We start from the raw sequence: 21,749 nt of genomic DNA on the forward strand, positions 1-21,749 counted from the left end.
TGTTTCAAATTTCAATCCCCCCCTCTTGTTTCAAAAAAAGACAACTTTTAAAGGGAAATTTGATGGGAAATTTAAAATTAACGATAGTAAACTACGATTAGATAAAAAAAAAAAGACATGTCGAAAAAGCTTATTTATAAGTAATCGAAATACATATATTTTCCTCAATTTTTCCAGAAGCAATTTTTTGTATATGTTTCGCTTCTGAAATGCCAGAAAACCTATAAAACTTATTTACCTGTGGAATTTAAATATATGCTAAATTTACATATATATATATATATAATATATAAATATATATATATATTTCAACATCGACTGTTAATGTCATTTGTTGACTTTACATATTTTATAAAGGAAAAAAGTATGAAATGTTTGGGAGCAGTTTTAACAATTCACCATATGCAATACGTAATATTTTATCAAGGTAAAAAACAAATAATTTTACAATAGCAGAAGCACGTCCGTTTTCATACATTTTGTATCTTACTTAGCTCATTAACTTTACCTTGTTAATGTAGTTTACAATTGTAATAAAATTAACGGTACAAGGTGCACCAACAGCACAGAATACTATAGTAGATCTTGAATAATAAAATTCAAGTGGATTTGATAAACAACAAATTTATTCTAATTAATATCCTATTTAAATGTTTAGATCTATGGTTATGGATTAAGGATTTCATTTTCAATAAAAAAAAACTGTGCATAGTCGATGTTTGGAACACCTTGTATAACATTTATTTGTAATAACCGCGTACAAGAAACATACATTTCGCAAAGCGGTTGAATAAAAGAAATAAAAAAGGTCGTAAGAGAAATTATGACATTAGAGGAAGATTAAAATCTATCTACAAAGGCCTCGCATTAATTGCATCAACGAACAGTAAATTGTTATCATTTTTAACACACATGTAGTCTAGAGGAACGATAAAGGATGAAAAACTTTTTATTCGAAATCACGTGAATAGTCGATCGATTAAATAGTTAATGGTTGATTAATTAAATGTAAAAGAAGAAACGAATATGTATCTTTTATGCATCAGTCTGTCACATTCGGTAAAAATATATTAAAATTTTTAGTAGTTTTCATTTTTGTAAAAAATCGTTAGTTATGGTATTATAAAAGATAAATATGAAATTGCCCCGGGAAACGGAGTTGTGTTTGTTTCGAAATTTTATTGAGATCCAAAATCGTGGTATCTTAAATACGATCCGTACTGTCGCAAACACAAATCAAGCTACGTAGTACATCACTATATAACGATAATAATAGTACATTTGTAGCATTTTACGATGTATTCGCGTAAAAAGTAATATGTAGCAATTGTCCTCCACCAAAAATAATTAACAAATAGCTTGTTTATCTAGAAAGATGGGACATACATACGTGTAATGTTAAAACACAATTACATCTGTTTTGTTCGTATAATATCGGAATTGAATTCAGCGAGTTTCAATGCTGCTCGATAGAAATAGTTCGATTGTACCATGATCGTTTCCATCAAAGAAAAAGGAAACTTAACGATTAACAAGTATCAATAAAAAATATATTCGTAACGGCTCTCCTCTTTTACGTCATGGCCATTGATAGTGTCCCTCACTTAATCTCTGTAACTTTTCTTATAACGTAATTCTACTTAAGTAGCTATTTCTTTATTTTGTTAGGCGCATCAATTCAACATACTTACATATTTTTCTTTTTTTGATCCTTTGTCACAAGACGCCTATATAATATTCGAAATACTATATAGATGATTTAAGTCGCCTTTTCACTTTTTACTTTTATTATTTAGAAATATGACGTGACGCAACATATTCGTTGCGTTACAATATGGCTGCCATGTTCACAATTTGTGATGTATCTTGCTTCTTTGTACAAGCTATAATTTTTTAATTATGTTCAGCTACACACCATGAAACGGATCGTATAAATTTTCCTCAATTTTTTTCTTAATGCTGCATTAGAAAATTTTTTAAAATTATATTTTAATAGATTGATCTACAGATGAAACAACATGAAACATTTTAATTTTTCTTTGAGGATTTGTTACGCTTGTATGTAAATAAAATGCATTTTATTAAAATTACCTAGGCCTAGTTCTACTAAACCATCGAAAATTTTGCTCAATCACGAAATTGACTATTAAAAGAAATGCAATGAGAATGTTCAGTTAAAATGTAAAATATATCGACAATCTTGGCAGTTAATATATCTCGATTGGTTCGTCGCTACAATACTCGAAGTTCACTTGTTTATCATTTATAGCTAATGCTAATGCCGCATATAAATCTAGATTTTTTAAAAAATCTACGATATATAAATTCTACCTATCGCCGCTGTGTACACGTGAGTCCATTAAGTAACAAAAAATCTAATTATTGTGTGGCTCTGTGTACAGAGCATAAAATCAGGGAGTAGAGTACAGGACAATTTGGAATATTCCTAAGAACCGACTTCTTCAGGCCTTGCCAATGGAGCTTTTGACTTTTCGGTAGTCACTGTAGTTGTTGTTATCTCCAAGTTTGCCAAGTCAGCTGCACTAATCTGCAATATTAAAAATAATGATGTTACGCATTTATCTAAATGATATTCTGCAAAAACTATCATGTATCCAGTTAAACAAAGCAACTGGACAAAGCAACTTATAACTACGCAAAAAAGATTGTTAATACATCAATAAATTAAGCAGCGATATGTTATAAAATATACCCACAATTTGAAGATTGATAAATCGATTATCCAATTCTTAAACAAACTGAGCTACGTAAATCGTGTTAGTAGATTAGGAGCGGGCGATATGCTAAGCGTTAATTATATAATTTCATGGCAAAATAATTGCATATTCCTAATAAAGATATAAAATATCTCTTCCTTATTAATATAAAATGAGTGGTTACTTCAGACGAATCAAACTGGGAAGAATATTGTAATCACAATCTAGAGCAATTCTAGGATTTCCAGAGAAGGAACGAATGGTTATATATTACTGAAAAAATGAGCATGCCTTATCATCTGACACACCTAATGTTTATGAAAACTGAATTAAAATTCCTAAGAAAATAGTAATATCATTAGCAAGTATTATCTTTTCTTTATATTAGTAAGGACAATATATCTTCTATGCGGACGTTTATAGAATTCTTATATATTGCACTACTTTTGAGAAACTCCAAAAATTTAATGGCATTCTATCATTTTGTCACAAAATATAGGCTTAATATCGAGGTAAGGACCGACACCAATTATCGCAATACATTCAGTGCCGTTTGCTGACCTCGACGTTTGGAGGTAGAGTGATGGTAGCGTGTGTCGTTGTAGTCTCAGTACCGCTGCGTATCTCTCTTTCTACCGTAGTGCCTGCGCAAGAACAAATAGCACAAAACGAAACAATAACAAAAGAATACAAAAAATATCAGAAGAATAAAAAATAAAAAATTACAAAGCGATAAAAGACAAACACAAAATGTTAAGCGATCGATGAATTACGTAGTATATGAAATTATTAAGAATATGATTGTATACAGTCTTCAAATACTATAACATGGGGTGACCTAAAAAATATTCGTTTAAAAAATGTATTTAAGAAGAATTCGATGAATTGTTAAAAATCAGTTTAATATAATGTATTATTGGTCACTTGAATAATTTATAATTCACACTAATTTGAATCAGCAATGATTTCACTCACTATTCATTTGTTGTGTTTCATTTGTCTGACTTGTTTCGATCTCTCCATTAGCAGTAGTATTGTTGGTTGTTTGCGAAACAACGGTTGTTGTTTTCACAACTAGGGATTGATTTTGAGTGGAAATTTCTGAAGTTCGTGAAGTCACTTCCATTTTAAGTCCTGCAAGACGACTATGAAGTTCTTCGGAAGACGTTGCATTTCTGAAAAGTGAACTGTTACTGCCAAACAAGTGGCAAGTGTAAGAGACACAACGATTAGCACAGCAAAATAAACATATTATTAAAGTCAGCTTGTCAAATTAAGATCATCTTTCCTTGAAATTTTTGCTCTTGTCCTTTATCATTTTTATTATCATAAAATTAATTGTAAACAGGTAAGCAAAAGAAGCATGTGAAATAAAACAATAAAAAGCTAGGCATAACATACAAACACGTCCACTTACAGCAAATGGTCTTTCACGCTATCGATCGTTATATCTCCAATAGAACTTAAGTCTTGACGATCGTCCTCTCCGTTCACATCATTGGTACTTGCTGCGGGTTGCAAAGACGATTCTTTCGGAGATTCTTCACCACCGGCTAAAATAGATGTATTCAAGAATAGGTACTAAAGGGTTAGGAGACAGCGTTCCTTGATGATGTTAATCAGCATAAAGTACAATTTAGCAGCTAGCTCGTTTAATAAATCACAAGTAATTATAGCAAAGCAACATTTAGATAAATACACGAGTTACTTGAGATATGCCAAGCGATTACGCATATTTAGTAGTAGCACGTTTAAACATCCTATGACAACATGTAACTTAATGATTACCCGATATATGTTAAATACAAATTAAATACAAATTAAAAAAACTTATGTAGGTGTTCGTGGTATACTCACTAGAACCCACCACACCATTCTCCATAATCATTCTTTGTACCGCATCTGGTTGACTTCCTTGCGTTGTATCACCTTCTGTTTCTGCTGTACCTTCGACCACACCTTGTTCTTGGGTTTCTTCGTTGTTAGTTTCCGGAAATGATCTAGCATTTGGTGGTAAATTTAATGCACAGTGCGCTTTTGTCACTTTACTAGCAGACAATGAAATTCGCTGCAGTTCCGAACTTGAATATAAATATAGGGCTTCGCCAGCTTTTGTGAACGTCAACGAAGAAATTCCACTAGAAAAACAAAGCAATATTCTCACAGATACACTCATATGATATACACAGATAGACACAGATGCAAAAGAGATATACTTACTTAATGTCTTCCTTCTTAATAACAGCGGCATTAAGCTGTCTTCTTAATTCGGGAACACTGAGCACTAAACAATCACCAAGATTACTCAAACACAATAAACAGGTTTCTTCGTGAGTTCCTGCAGGTTCGATTGGGCATGTGAATTTTGCAAAACCCGTTTTTCTAACTCGTGAACCCTCGTTTGCAGTAAGTTTGTATTTACAATATGGTTTCAAGGATGGAAGATTGAAGATTTTGAATTGTTCTTCGCTAGCAATTACAACTCTGTGTGGAGAAGCCATATCAGGACCAGGACTTACGCCTTTCTCAGCTTCGAATGGTTCTGGCAACGGTACGCTAGACCCATCAAGAATTGTAATTGCAATTACAGGTGCTCTGTGCTTTAACTGAATCTCTTTGCCTAATGTACAATTTACATCCTCTTCTGTTCTTCTAACACCAGCAGGAATTGCTAACGTGAAAACATAAACTGTACCGTTATTGGTACCCGCCCAAAGCGTAGGCGTCGTGTTTTGCACTATAATAAAAAAAAAATGTTAATAGAATATTCATAATTTATACTCGATAAAAATGTATTAGGAACACTTACTGCTTATAATGTAACTTCTAGCAAAATATAAACATCGAACCATTGACCCCAGTGCATCATCTACAGGCCTTGCTTCCACTTGTCTCTCCACGGGCTTCAATTCTACCGGCGAAAGGTCACCACTTGGAGAAGAAGCAACACTGGACCTTCGAAAATTAAAAACCAATCATTGTTTAACATATTAACATTAGTTACAGTTTAACAAGCTTAAAAAATACTCACGTTTCTTTCTTCTTTTCTGATGTTGTATTCCTAGTTGGACTAGTGGCATTTGTTCGACGCTGTGATCTTCCTTTTCGTAATCTCCTAAAAGATTCCCTCAATGATTTCTTAAACGACTTTCTTCTAGAAATTGGTGTATCACCTGCTCCAGAAAGATCTAGAATGACATAACAAATCGAAAACTAATTTACTGTCTTTACAAATATACGATTTACAGACATTCGACTAATAAAAAATATGTAAAAATACCATTTGGATTAAGTGTACACTTCACGTTGACAGCTTTCGCTCTTGTATAATCGAAAACAGCTAAACCATGAGCCGTGCCTGCAGCAAGTAATCCCCACTCGCTATGCATAGCCAATGCTGTAACCGCAGCTGGCGGGTATAATTGAAGAAGACTTTGTGGTTGAAAACCGACTGCGAAAGATATACTAGTTGTCCTCGCCGGAAGACGATCATGGCCTTTCCAAACAAATCCATCGCGATCGTTTACGATGTTCATCGTGATGGCTTTGATTTCCTTGTTTACAGGTTCGGATGATATGGTGGTTGTAATTATGTGGCCAGCCGTGCCGGCAACCACTAATGTCGATGACAGCGGACAAAGCAAAACTTTTTTCACAGCAAGTCTGGGATCATCGGAGTACGGATCAAAGGTTCCAACTTTTCTAAATGGTGGCCACTCGTCCTCGTCATCCTCCGGTGGTTGTTCAAGAACATCCAGATGTTCGCCAGTAAACAGAATGGATGAATTGTACTTGTAGAGAGGTGTTAAAGCAACGTCAGACGCATTCCAAAATCTCACGGTTCCATCCTCGTGGCCGGTAAGTAATAATTCTCTGCTTTTTAATTTATCATTTTCCGATTTCTGACAGAGAATAATTCCACCATCTATAGGCCATGGTTTATCCGAGTATAGATGTTCCGTTTGCGCTTTCCCAGCTGCGATAATGTTCTCCCATAATTCCTCAGGAACATTCGGAACGTGTTGCGAACAAGTGACCTGCAAATAAGGACATCACAGACATAACGAGAAGGAACGTATACTTCTAAAATGTTATATTACAAATTCCGGGAATGATACCTACCGCACTTGCATGGAGAGATACTAAATACGGTAATGCCATCATCTTCCATTCAGGATTATTCAAATCAATGGCTACTATCTCTTCTTCGGCCAATACTATAAGCGCTTCTGGACTATCAGATGCATCTTTTCCATCCTCTTGTTTAGGAAACACAGTGAAGAAGTCGATCACCTTTGACGTGAAGTCAAAAACAACATGTTTCCCCTTCGCCATAACGGTAATGGTGTGACGATCGCCGTAACTTGCACGTTGCATTCCACCCGAAAATAAAACGAGTTCTCCGAGTCTGCGAAATGTTTTATAAAGACTCATTATCAATCCAATTACAAAAAAGATAATTATCGATGTTGTGGGAAAATCCTGTACTCACTCTGCGGTTGGATAGACGAGAATTTTAGTGACAGCTTTACAGGGAAATGGTCCATAGGGTGTACTCGATTCCAACATGCTGTCGCTGCCTGGACTCCAAAATGCATAGGATCCATCGTTGTGGGAGGAAACAAAACGGGTCTCGGAGACCCAGTGGACAGATTCCAGCTGTTGCGTGGAGACGAATGTCTGCGCACGCGAAAACAAACCCATCAGCTGCACGTACACGTTCGCCAAAACCACCAAAGACACAAACAACAATCAGAACGAGCGGTACCATCTCACAATACGCGCTTAACCCATCGGTGCATATTATTTCATTTTAAACTGAAACGTTTCACGAATCGTTATTCTACATAGAGTTTCTTTCAATTACTTAGATATGCGATTCATTAACACTTTTTAATCCTGTTGCTTTCGATTCGGTCATTTTCAATCCAATTGTACATTTTAACGTTGCAAAATACTCAAGTTTAAACGAAATATGCAAAAATTCTTGTCGGTATGCATTTCTTTCGTTTTAATCTCATGTCACATATTCTGAAACGTTAGAAATACATTTTGTTTGTGAAAATGAGAGCAAGATTGAAATATAAAAATTCGACGATCGCAACAGGAATGAAGCATTTATTAAATGAGACAATTGATTAAAATTATTCTCTTTTGCGTGGTACTTGAGCTGAATGCACCTCTATGTACCGATGGATTAAGCATTGCCCCACAAATGTAATAAGCGAGTGTGTTGGAACTGTTTTATAAGCGTGTCATTACATCTGCCACACTATAGTCTTGTATACATAGCATGTGTATAAAGAAAGATATGGAATAATAATACGAAGGCTCACCTGTTGGGCTCCCGGAGTCGCTTTGTTCCACAAAACCATTAAACCACGATTGTAACCTATCAGAATATTGTCTGGGTGACCTGGTTGTTCCGCTATCGCCTCGACCGCTCCTGGATTCTTCTTGTAATCGTCTGGCACGCTGTCATAACATCGATACGTTACGGGTACATGAATCTAGCCATTTCAATGCCAACTGCCTCGCAATCGACAATCAAACGCTCCGTTCCATAATGAAAGTTAATTGAAAAAAAAAAAAAAATACAAAAAGAAAATCGAGGTTCGCATGATTTTGCGCTAAAACTCATTGTTTCGCAAATTCTGGCTCAACTTGTTAAGATCGCTCGTATCTCACGAATTTACGACTAGTCGTTAACGATAATATTTCAAATAGTACGTTTCGCGTAATTTATGTTCATACTGAAACTACCAACGACTGAAGTATAAGATTTGTACCAAAAAGAACAAAATAAAAGATACATCGAAAAATGCATAACGCTAAAGAAGAATCAAGTCAGTTGCTACAGGCATCCAGCATGCGAGTTTCAAAATGCATATAAACACGCAAGAATTACTCTTACTTTTGCATCACGACATCCTGGTAAATGATATTGTCAGGCATTACGAATGTTTTCAAGTTGAGAAGATAGATGTTCCCGCCCTCCGTTCCAAGAAGAAGATGTTCGCCGCTTGATTCGAGACACATCGCCGAAATTTTCTTCAATTTGCCCTCCAACGATAGCGACTTGGTCTCCACGACCGAACTTTCGTTGATCTCCCATAAATGAAGAGAGTTGTCGTCGCAGAGAGAAACCACGCGGCCCTGTTACATTTGTAGTAATCAATCATTTTTATCGCGCACTTATTCTTCAACTAATCGTAAAGATTAATACTACACATAATTCTATCTATTTTAATGAATGAAAACGAATACTAATTCGCAATTGTATTGGTGTCTCGTATTTGCTTTGTCATCTCCATACTCGAATGTAAAACTCGTGACTTCGTAATAGCTTCGTATCATAATACAGATAAATAAAATAACGTATTGTAGATAGTTTTCATGACCTCATCGTTTCTCACGGAACAGATCCCGTGTCCTTTTTTTTTTTCCCCGGTCACAAAGACGATGCCTTCTTTGTAATAGGCGAAGTGAAAACTCGAGGAAAACGCAAGGTTAAGAAGGTTTACCTCGCGCCTCGCACTTTCACGCGTGTCTACGGTACTTCCAACGTGTTTTTCTCGAGCAGAACGTCGCTCTTTCCGCGTGTTATTAACGTGTGCAGTTGAATAATTGAGATCCCGTACTCGATCATTATACCAGCAAAAGCACAACGTGGGTTATACCTTGCATTTGCTGAAATCGCGTCTTTTCGCGTTTCGTGAACTTTTCAATTTCAAATTGACCCATAATTCGAATTTGATGAATTCCGATTATTGATTCGTGATAATCTGATCGTTTCGATCAACAGAACGATTTAAAGCAACAAAATACGAGAGGAGAAAAAAGAGAAGCCCAAGATCCCATCCGATATCTAGCTACGACGAAGCAATCGTACAGGCGCTATCTTATCGGTTTTAGGATTCGCTTGAAAAATGATCGCGATAACGAGATTTTATGACTCGTAACGAGCAATGTAAGCAACTCGGTGCTCGATCATGCCACGCCTATTCTGTGCATTGCTTCGTATCATATGTTTTATACACAACTTATTACAAAACAATTTACCGGCAAAGGCAAATGAACGTGAATCGACTCATCGTTATTCATGTATATACAGGATGGTTGGTAACTGGCGGTACAAGCGGAAAGGGGGTGATTCTACGCGAAAAAAGAAGTCAAAAATATAGAATAAAAATTTTTTTTAATTTTTTTTTTTTTTTTTAATTTTTCCATCGAGACAACGATCTACAGTGAGAGCCGTTATAACGAGATGCGATAAAGTGCACGCGTACCGGGCAAAAATTCAAAGTCGATTTTCTCGAAAACAAAGTCTCAAACGAAAAATTTGTATTCTATATTTTCGACTTCTTTTTTCGCGTAGAATCACCCCCTTTTCGCTTGTACCACCAGTTACCAACCACCCTGTATATGCTGATTTTCCATATTAGTCTGCTCGTTTTTTCCTCGTATAGGCAATTAATTACATACCTACTGAGTTCTATTCGTTCATGTGTACATGTATCGTATGTTTTTGTCGTCGCCCTTCGACGCTGCTCGCTGTCAGAATTTTTACTTCAATTTTCACGAATACACATATTACTGTGTATTTTAACGTATCATACTATATCCCAAGAAATATAATTATTCTTCCTTCTATAAGCTAATGACGAAGATGACTCGAAGGACGTAGCAGAATAAATGAAAAAGAAAAGGAAAATTGATAATTATTATCGTGTTGGAAATTTTACGATTGCATCATCGGTTGAATTGCAGATGAATTTCATAACGAAATTTTCCCGGCGACGAGGTTTGTATTTAAAAGAAAGGAAACAGGAAAAACATCGTGTACGTACGGTAATACGTTCCCGACCTTTATGGAACGGGCGACAATGGTGTTCGTATATTATTTATTCGAACACGCGTGCAAAAGCGCGTTGCGCGTGTCGCACACAGTTATGCAACTCGGTAACGATGGCCGTATAAGCCGAACACGGTGTCGCGTTACCGGTGCAACGCGTGTGACTTTTAAAACAACCATAACTTCACACCTCCGTCTGGTCCCTTTGATTACAATGTACGCAGAAGATATTACTATCGCGCGCAGACCTGACACGAAGCACCGTTTCCTTGGCGTTCTCTCTTTTTTTTTTCTTTTTCCTTTTATCGAACTTCTAACAAACATTTAGCTTATAAAAATAGCAACGTCAATATTCAAGCGATTCAAAGTGCGATAAAGTACGCTCTTCTTATCGTCAAGATTTCTATACTCCGTTCTACATATACTTAGATCTCTCGTATTACGCTATGTAATGGTCAGAGGGAACATTAGAAATGGAGACGCTATAAGGGTAATTGGAAAACACAAATTCCAAAAGTGATTTGAAGAGACAAAAATTTCTGGAATTTCTCGTTAGGAGATAACGTAACTCCTTTGGAAGGTTTAAGAACTATTAGCGTGGTCATTAAGAAATCCGAACTAGGATGGTACGTCAGCTGGCATTCGTTTCAAAGTATACGCTATTGCATATTTTAATCCAGTGAAGTTTACACGAACTGAGCTTCCACAGTGTTTCCTTCGTTTCTATTTAATTCAATTGATCGTTTAGCGTTTAATATATGCCCTAATCTCGTCAATTGAAAACTATAGAAATAAATCTAGAAATCGATTCCCACGCAAACGTTAACGTAGCTAAACCACGAAGTTTACAAGATCATAAACCACCAACAATTTAACACACTATTGAATGGCCACGAGTACATTTGTGTTTACACGTGCGTCAATTCACGCAATTGTTCAGCTATAAAATTGTGTGAATTGTTCATTATAGAATCGTGTTTATCGTGTTTGACGGTACTCGTTAACGTTAAAGCTATCAAACTACAATCAGAATAAAAAAGTTCTTCCAATAAAACGGAAACATAAAACTATTTATTTCCATCTTATCATCGTGGCTATTAGACAGCGGATATTTATGCAAATTCATGTCCTTACAAACATAGTTGAGAGAAACGGTAGTTTCGCTCACTGCATGCTACGGTGAGATTCATATTTTGAACGTTTTGTATATTTTTGTATATTATACGCGTTTTCAAATTTCCCGTGAATGCATAAAAACCATCAATGTACAGTATATTTAGACGCGTGGGTACCAGCATCAAATTATATACAAGTAAAGTCATTAAAAATTATTCAAGTTTTCCTTGACTTCTGAAAATAGTATTGCATAAGATATCCGTGCAACGATACGTTGATAACACGTTAGTAATGAATAAATAGCGGTGCTTACCTCGTTGGGCAGAGCAACAATCTTTGTGACAGCATTCTCTCCACTTTCGATGGTGTGTTGTCCATAGAATTCCACACCTGGCCTACCGAATCTGTAATCGCACGTCAGTCAAGGGAAACAGAGAAAATTAGATAGCCCTGTTTAACAGTAACAGTAGACCACCTCCGTTCCTACCAAGAAACAGAAGGTGGTTTTGTTTCGAAAATATCAGATTTAACGTTCGCTGACAGGAACGATTGTGCTCGATCCACGAATTGTATACAGGCCTTTTATATCGTCGTCGAATTCTACTTCAATCGCCGACACAGATTCTGCTACAGTTTCGCCTAAAGCCAGCCATCTCTTTACGTCGTTGATCAGACACGCCTGTTATCGAAGGTACATATAAGCAATTCCAAAATAAATAGCACAGACAGAGATTCGAGATTTCTAAAGATTTTACAAGCGACTAGCAGCAACTCGTACCTCTCTAATATCAATTGCAAATAGAATTTCCGTCGAGACGGTAAAGACGTCTATCATACGTCTTGCGAAATGATAATGATCATCTACCGATTACGTAGCCATTCGAACATCTGACATCGAGACGCGAATAAAGTAACCGGTATGCAGTCGTACGGTACGCAGCGACGCATTGGGAATCAATCCTTTTGTGCGCTTGTAATTAGCATTTTTCAGACGGTACTCGACGCGTGTACCAAGCGATTGACGAAAGAACAATTATACAAAAATAATGTTTTAATTAACTCTTCGAATGGATCGACTTCGACATCCTTCCGTCTCGAAACGACTTCTCATTGATATTATAATTGCTCCTAATTGTCGAACAATTAATCTAATTATATAAAATAATGAAACGTAAGACAAAGCACAATAAATTTTTACAGATGGATACAGAAAAGATAATATTATTTTGACAAACATCGTAAAAAATATCGGGCATATCTAGACTAGCTTCGACAGATTATAGTCCTTTTGGATCGATGATTGACCTAACACAAAGTGGGTAATCGGGTAACAAAAGCAGGTCTACAATGACTAATTTCTAAACGTTCGTTCGATAATGAGTTTCTTAACGATCTCGAAAGATAGATGCGTAATTTCATGTTAACATAGTACGTGTTCCGGGAATGATTTAATGCCTTTGCGGTACACATCAACCAGACATCAAGAGGAACAAGTGGTTACACTGTCGAGATTTACGCGCTGCTGCAACGACGGCGAAGATCCGACGGAGCAACGGAAGATTTGTGATTCCTGGAAATGATACGAACGAATCTCTACTTAACTGATCAAACTTTCAAACGTACACCATCATCGATTTTGTTCTTTCCGCTGAGACTTTAACATACAATACGACGTAAATTCTTTTCGCTTATTTCCAATGATCTCACATTCTCGACCGCACTATTTCTCCATCTCTACCGAAACATACATACATACGCATAATTATTTTTAATTTTTTCATTTCCATCGGTACATCTTCGATGCATATTCCTGCGTATAAATCACACACTTATTTCGTCTAAATTTATCTAAATTTCGCGATCGATTCGTAACGTACCTAATACAAAACGTAGTACCATGCTCGACGCTTGCACGCTCTTTAATCTTTCGCCAGACGTAACCAAAGTCAGAACACCTCCGCTATTTCATATTCATATGCGCGACTCTGCGATACTTCGATACTTTCACATCCTACGTTCCCAGTCTCACGGGAAACATGACTCCAAATTCAGTTCCGTCGCGTCCAACAAGGAGACCCTCCGGAGAACCTTGCATCGGGGAAAGCAATCTATCGCTCGACAAATGCAATTTTCTCGCGGAAACGACAACGCTGAAACATAAGAATCGTCGCACGATTCGATATAGCTGTCTAAAGAGAAAAAGCAGAGCGTTTTCTGAATGAAATCCGTGACCGTAAAAGCCGGGGCGTGAATCGAGAAACAGCTTTGACGTGATGGCAAAATATCGAGTATCGTTGTATCTAAAATTAGTATTCATGGTGGGGGGAGAAAGAGATGAGAAGAAACCGGCGTCAATCACGTTCCCGTTTCCCTTAGGCCAGTGGCTCTCGAAGTGGCTTTCGACGATTTATCGCTAGATAGGAACGTTATCGAGCATCGAGACGGTGCCTTGTGGTCGGATTATAAATATCGAGAGGAAAAAGCAAAAGAAGAAAACAAAAATAAATGAACTGGTCGAAAGCGAAGGAGCGACGAAATCGAAAAAGGATACACCTTGATGGCGCCGGATGCCGTGCCAATGATCATCAGCCGCAAACTCGGATCCCATGCGAGGGCTGTGGGTTTGTTTGGGAACCCATGCTGCACCGTCTGCAAAGAACAGGAAAAGATTTTTATTAGTCTTAGTTATTACAACTATTAACGGGAATGAGACGACAAATGTAAGGTTATTGTACGGTGCTCGAGTACCTCGAGTGGATTAGGTTTCTTTCAACGAACATTTCCGAATTTAATGATATTTTGCTTTAATGATAGTCGTTCGAGTAGAATCCCGCTAGTTATTAACCGGCGCGATTCATCGTTCTTTATATAATAAGTTAGATAGTGAATGGGTAACACTTCGCGTAATTTATACTGTTTACATTCTCCTTAATTACCTGCATATACTTGATGAATAATTCTCGCAGTTATGTGTTGGAACAGTTTTGTCGAAGTAACAGAGCAAGTGTATAACCATTATGAATTTATGAAATCGAACTACTTTGTTTCAAACTACATAAATGTTTGTCTTAATATTAAATTTTGCTTCACATCGTCGTATTTTTCAGAATTTTTCATGAAAGACTTATAAATCTCCTTTTGTCTCTATTTATAAGATGAAACGATAAATTGAAACCAGACGAGAATAAAAATACGAATCTCCGAACAGCTTCTCCAAAACCTTTCCATTTTCTCACATAACGGAGTAACTCACGTTTTCACTCAATTCGATTCATAAATTGGCATGGTCATTTCGCCTGACCATTCCTTATGATAATTGTACACTGTCAGCAGTAATCGGTACACTATTTATACGAGAAAGTCGCTAAAAATAGTGTACGCTATCTGCACTGTCGCTGATATGCGCACGCTCCATGGCAAAAGTTTGATTCTCGATAAGTATCAATTTATTCGTAGCTTGCATGTAAGACGTAGAATGAATTAACCTGTCAATTACCTGCAGAAAACGTATCGACGATTGTATAAAATTGTCTATGTTTACTGCAAATTAGGACTATAATATAAAAAGTTCCTCTATCAACAGAGTAGACGAAGTAGCAGTTCAAGATTCAACTTCCAATACCTGTTTTATCCCATGATTTAGTTATTAATTTCTCAAGGACTAGGTTTTAACTAGAGTTATTAACCTTCCATTTTCAGTTCGGCTGTCTTCTAGCCGCATTAGCCGCTTTTATTACTTTTAAAGTCAATAGAACCGCGCTTGTACAAAAGTAATAGCAAAAGAAGAGAAGAATAAAATTGAAAAGAGTTGACGATGTATAAGCTATACACACAGGTTTCTGTATTTCGTATAATGTATCAAACAAGAAAGAAAAGAAAAGAAATCGTCATAGCCGTGATAACTGGCAAAAATCTTACCAGCCACTTCTCCAGCAACGCGAGTAGCTCACGGATCGGTCCATTTGTGACGCTCGAGCGGTTAAAATGGAAAATAAAAAAAGAAGAAACGCGGACTCTGGCGTAGCAATTAAACAGAATACGAGACAAAGTGAATTAAAGGAAACAACGGTGCTCGGGTTAACGATCGTGTCCTCCCCATTCCGCGACTCGTTTTCAATGCGACTAACGCTAATTATGCTCGACGCTTGTTTCCGACTTTCACGACATAACTCGTAGCCGGTGGAATCAGTTTTTGGTCGAGAGGCGCACCGATTACTCATCGATGAGTCAGATATCGTCAAATCCCCGTTAATCGTGTGATTTTATCGCTCGTGCGTGCGTACTTACCTCCCGCTCCGCGCGCCCAATCACAAAGAATCTCTTTTACAACCAGCAATTAAAACACATTTCTGTAATACACATTGTAACAATGTACATCCTGTCACGGAGGGCGAATCACTCGAAAACAATCTCTTAAACTGTCTTTGTTATTCTCGATAAGGGAATCTTATCGGACGAGATTTCAGTAATTTTTTGTTACTTCCGAAGAACAAACACGGTAAGATGAGAATTATGTTCCTTCTTATCGATACACGTGGTTTTCAACTAAAAATACAATTTTAGTTGATGATTAATAATATCGAATCTTGGATTAACGTAACAGCGTTAATAGCGGGAGACCTTGGAACCGGTGATTCTTCGATGCTTCTGTTTTGTAATTATAAATCTAACGTAATCAAGCTGTCGATCTTCGGAAATTGTAATCAAGATATACATTATTTCACTTTACGCTCCCTCGATGAAAAAATACGGCCGCTAAATTGAACATAAAATAAATTTACATATTATATTACAACGTTGCAAGACAATTGACAAGTTCCTAAAAATTTAAATAGCTCGGCGAGTTTTAGTATCATACGGCTACGGTACAACCCTCGAGATTTAGGGCTACCCTCGATATCGATTTGAGGCACGTTTCAACGGCACGATTCGAAACAAGGGTGTCCGTCGGTATAACAGAGAGGGAGCGAGACCTTGACCTAGGTAATTTCCATGAGAAAGGGTGTCGCCGTTTTTCAGTTTCGGGAGAGCGTACCGAAAGAATTAAAGTAAGAAGATGGGTAAGAACGAACCGGCACAAGCACAACAGAGGATTCCCTCGTAAGGTTTAATCTGGCCTAATCTCAATGAGCCCAACCTCGATAGAAATTACGTTAACTAAACATGGATGAAACGATGCTCTTGCTTATGTACACAGAGAAGAACAAATTTACAACATCAAAAATTGCTTGTTTTTATCGACACGTATAAAGATAAAAGATCGACTGCTGATAAAGCTTTGAGAGATTTACTGCTCTTGTCGATTTTTGTTAATATGTATGCACTGCCTAGGTTAATGTTAGATCTATAATTAGAAAATTTACAATTCTTCTTGAGAAAAGGAAACATTCGATCAGTTATAGTGTTATAGCGATCTAATCTTATTCTTGGAAACATTAAAAGTTATTGTTCGATCGATAACACGATGTGACATTTCTTCAACAGAAATAGTTCACGTTAGTATAGTTAAGCATTTTTCTAGAATGTTCGGAACATTACAGAATTCGTGATATATTTCATACTTAACAAACAAATGAACATATTTTGAAAGGAAAATTATTCACATTTTTACGTAATGTATCATTTAAATAATTTACCAGGAACATTTATTAAATATTGCCGAAGAACAACAAATATTTCTCTATTTGTTATACATTATACATTTATGATAAACGTTGGCGAATTTAAATTTTAGATGATAATAATACCACATCTATATTCATTTAATCACTCATCAGTTAGTTCTAATCTACATTAAAAAATTCTCGAAATAATCCACGGATATCAGTTTGTACCTAACCTAGTCAGGTCAGACTAACGGCACATTCGTCTGCGTATATTAAAGTAAACGTAAAAAGGGCTAGGCACCTTATCACGTATTTGTTTGCACAGAAAACCGATAATATCCTTTCCTCGTATCTCTTCTCTACAACGAATACGTGGTATTATTGATAGAATCGATATTAAAAACCAAACGTTGATTGTTTGTCCCTCGAAGTAACTCCTCGATGAGATTAGTAAAATCAATCCACTTCCAAATATATATTAAAAGATCTAAGACAAAATTGACGAAAAATCTATTGCTTCTTCCTTTCTTCAAGATCGTTTGCCAAGTTTTAAAGATTCCAAGGTGATTCCATTTTGTTATCTTGTCGTTCCACGCCTTTTTCCGATTAAGCGATAAAATGGCATCATTCGGTGATGTAATATAATCAGATGTTATTCGAGTTTCGATCGGACCAAACTGCTCCGTAAACGCTGGGTTTGCGTAAATGCGACTGCTTTAATTAAGGCAACAGGCACCCTCCACGCCGCGAGGGCTTTCTACTTTTTTTCCAACTCGTACATCTTACCGCGCAGAGCGCGCTACTTCTACCTGTAATTGCTTAACCGACAGATTAACCTACATTTCCTATTTCATTTCCTGACCGAACGAAAGTAAGCTACACGTAGTAAATACACGCGTTTAGAATGGACGGAACGTTCCTATTGTCTAATTCGAATTCGTACCGTACCCTGCGTCATATAAAAAGCGGAATGAAAGAAACAAGGACTATGTGCAATTTCGATTCTAACCATGGATACGATGGACAAATTGTATCTAATTTTTATTGGAAATTTTCTGTTATGTATGTTTATTATCTGTCAAAAAAGAGTGACAATTGATACTTAGAACAAGGAATTAAGATAAGCGACGAGAACAACAGGGTTAAATGGTGTTTGATACAGCGCGTAATCCATTGTGATTTTTCAAGTTTTTTGGTATTTACACAAAATTATTAATTAACAAAAATTAACAAAACTATTCAAAGGATCATATTGGAGACTAGTACTATTCCCTTTAACTTTTTGTTTCGTCCTGTTAAAGATCTGTTAAATTATAACGAACGAGAAATAATATAACTGACTGGCTGTAAACTTGTTCCTAAAGGTGACCAATCCTGAGTTATCGTTAACCTGAGTTAAGTTGGGTTTTCGAAGAACCTGACCAATGGTGGATGGAAGTTTGACAACACAATGGAAAATTCTGCCAGGTCGAAGAATTGGCATTCTGGATTACTGAGTACCACTAGCGTAGTTCGGTGTTGAGAATGTGAATTCGAAAAAGACTTTCTGGAATATAACTTTATGATACTTTGCTAAAATTAATGGTAAGGAACAATAACCTTACCTATAATAAATGGGATTTTTTTAAATGTGTGTGTTAGCCACAGGCCGACCTGCTAAAAAATTTTTAAATGACGAACAAGTTGATAATTAACGACATTTGACCGTAACATAAAGTCGCTTTATTGTCTTTCCTAACAAATGGTAAACGATACGAGTAACAATTTTCGATAGCGAATAAAATATGGCATAAAAATCATCTTGCATGAAGCATCGATCGGAACCGGCACGAACTGATTGTATTCGTGCGACTATTATCGCCAAACTTCGAATCCAGCAGGCCGAGAATTAAACAGCGATAAGGTTTCGCGACAGTGCACCCGATGGCCAGTGATGATGACAGTCAGTCGAGACAACCGCTAAAGAAACGCATCACACCGCACACATGACCACAATAATCCTGACTCTAGACATCGTATCTCGGCCACCCGTCGTCTTCTAGACTTTCGGTATCGATTACGTTCAGATATCGACCTGTTGATTCTGTACCGTTCATTCTTAAATCACGCTGTATCATATTCTTGGACGAAGACAATTTTAAAATCTTAATATTCCTCCATGAAACCAGCCTTTCAAAGGTGGTAGCCTTCGAATGGTGGTGTGTTGCTGATCAAACGCGTTTCGCAATGCTTCTTTCAAATCAATACAGAGCGACAAGCGCTCTTTATTTCAACAAAATCGATTCAATAATTACATACTTAGAGGGAAGAACGAAGAAGAAAGAAACGAAATTAGTCGAATTTTAAAGTTAATTGCTTGCTTTATGTCGTGTCACGATTATAACGCTCGATTCGAAATAACAAACAAACTGTTTATTTAATAATATGGAAGCTGTGTTTTGTTACATATAGCAGCCCTAACCGCCAGTAATAAATAAGAAACGATAAATCTTGGAATATGATTTATACAATATGATTTGAATATGATATGGATACAAAATCTATTTAGTAACTTTTGAGGTAAATTATAATGCTTGCTCTGAAATATCGTACTTATAAGTTGTTCGTTTAATACATAGGGTGGTATTGGTAGTTGATTGTGTAGCAATCACTCGTAACCGTCAATAACCTATGAGAAACGACAAATCCTGGCGCGCTTTATCGCGTGTTAAACGCGTGCGCTCGATAAACCGAAATTAAAGTCGAATTCATTTGATTCCTCTTTATCGGGTATAAATTCGGAACAAGGTTTTTCTTCCGATTATGTACGATTTATATCATGGCACATATATTTATCAATCTTCTCGAGTCGTAATATTCAGCATCTTTTTACCTTTTCTTTTTTCCTTTTTTCTTCAAGACAAGATTTATCTTTAAAACGATTAAGTAGTTTACGCGTAAAAGGAACTTGTGTTCTGAAAAACGCATAACGTATCAATATCGTGCTATCAAGAAACTGGAGATTACTATCTGACATGGTAACAGAATAAACTTTCAATTGCAAACCTGTTGACTTATAAATAATGAATGTGTAAATAAGATGTGAAAAAGATCGGTTTGTTTTAAGAAGATAGATGACTGATAAAATTAACCTTCCTGACGTCGTATATCAAATTCAATTCGTCAACTCATTATTTTCTCTCGATTAAAACCTTAAAAAGCGTATTGAAAAAAAAAGAAAAACGCTTAAACGATTCGCAATGTCTTTTCAAAGTTTTGAAATTAAGCGAATGAAAAGAAGCAATGTAAAAACCATACTCTTTAAATGTAAATGAAAACGAGTTTGACCTAATGTTCACTCATTCACTCTCACTTCTCTCCACTATGAATAAAAAAACGGTGCAAAACACCTTTTCCTCGATGCATCAAAATTCTCTGCTTTCCATTGAAAACGCCAACACGTCGATATGATCGAACCTGAATACCCTATACATAGTAACATTGTTTTGTCGCAAAGGTGAATCTAATGTATTTCAATAATCTCTTTCAGTAACGGATAAAAGTAAGGCCTAAGAAAGTAAGAAAGTGTCGGCGCATTTCGCCGGGTCGGATGTGGGCGAAACTTTGGATCGGGACTCACCTTTCGAAACGCAAAAAGATCCTTTTGCAGTTTCTTTCTCTTGCAGTTTCTGTCGGTAGGTTGTTGGCCTTTGATAAACTTCAACATCTGTCGGCGTTTGTTCCTCGAACGGTGCGCGACACGTCCGTTAAAAACCGTTAATCCTCACGTGTAATGTCACGACGTTTCACTACCGTCGCGAAAGGCTCGGTTAAGACCGCGAGGACCTCCACGTAATTAAAACATTTGTGGCGTCTGGTCACCGCCTTCACCACCGTGCGTTCCGCAGCTCATCGTCTCCGCGCCACTAATATGTACCAACGCCGCCGTCGTTCGATCGATGTATTAAGGAAAATACCGCGAAGTTTAAAAAATGAGGTTTAGAAAAGACTCACCTTTTGAAAAGCAAAAAGATCCTTTTGCAGTTTCTGTCGTTCGACTGTTGTTTGTTGGCTCTTCCCTCTGATAAACTTCAACATTTGTCAGCGTTATTCGTTGTAAACCTCTACGTAATCAAAACATTCTCGAATGAACGGTAAGACGATAACTGAATCCAGTCTCTCTGATCGATGTGTCAGCCGCTACTCGTTTTTTCGGGTCTATCGTCGTAATGTCGGCTTTCCACCAATCACATATTTCGGTTACGTTCGACCATACTCGGTTAAAATCGGCTGCGTTCGACCGGATTCGGAACGAAAGTCTTCGTCGGGCGCGCCTGCACGAACAATGACCTCGATCAGGCTTGCCAAACCTCATCATGGAATACCTACTTTCACTTTATTCAATTGTTGACCGTTACGCTCGTGAAAATATTTTACAATGCTAATCTACTTCTCAAAATTTTAACTACGATAATG

At 36.8% G+C, this 21,749-nt stretch overlaps 1 protein-coding gene across 8 annotated transcripts; it reads right to left on the bottom strand.

Moving 5' to 3' along the window:
- Positions 1-399: 399 nt before the first annotated feature.
- LOC117204421 (lethal(2) giant larvae protein homolog 1) lies at positions 400-21,455 on the bottom strand. 8 transcript variants are annotated; one of them, XM_033441794.1, is made up of 16 exons: positions 21,288-21,454; positions 14,240-14,337; positions 12,002-12,092; positions 8,632-8,873; positions 8,054-8,192; positions 7,210-7,397; positions 6,840-7,125; positions 5,998-6,754; positions 5,749-5,905; positions 5,527-5,672; positions 4,938-5,454; positions 4,575-4,855; positions 4,135-4,270; positions 3,693-3,892; positions 3,279-3,361; positions 400-2,548 (listed from the first exon to the last, which is right to left on the bottom strand). In XM_033441794.1, the coding sequence occupies exons 1-16, from the start codon at positions 21,369-21,371 to the stop codon at positions 2,447-2,449; spliced, it is 3,507 nt and encodes a 1,168-aa protein (XP_033297685.1). In that variant the 5' UTR covers positions 21,372-21,454; the 3' UTR covers positions 400-2,446. The 8 variants fall into 8 exon arrangements, with proteins under 8 accessions (XP_033297685.1, XP_033297681.1, XP_033297680.1 ...); XM_033441790.1 differs by having other exon boundaries at positions 3,693-3,910; positions 21,288-21,371; XM_033441789.1 differs by lacking the exon at positions 21,288-21,454 and adding an exon at positions 20,914-21,207 and having other exon boundaries at positions 3,693-3,910.
- Between the last annotated feature and the right edge of the window lie 294 nt (positions 21,456-21,749).

The sequence above is a fragment of the Bombus bifarius genome, unplaced genomic scaffold, assembly GCF_011952205.1.
Source record: "Bombus bifarius isolate JDL3187 unplaced genomic scaffold, Bbif_JDL3187 scf7180000007978, whole genome shotgun sequence".
NCBI lineage: Eukaryota > Metazoa > Arthropoda > Insecta > Hymenoptera > Apidae > Bombus > Bombus bifarius.

Coding starts and splice junctions, on each gene's coding strand:
- LOC117204421 (XM_033441786.1), bottom strand. CDS start 21,000: ATGTTGAAGTTTATCAAAGGCCAACAACCTACCGACAGAAACTGCAAG. Junction 7,126..7,209: donor CTCGTCTATCCAACCGCAGA/GTGAGTACAGGA, acceptor AACATTTCGCAG/ACTCGGAGAACTCGTTTTAT. Junction 4,271..4,574: donor GAATGGTGTGGTGGGTTCTA/GTGAGTATACCA, acceptor CATCTATTTTAG/CCGGTGGTGAAGAATCTCCG.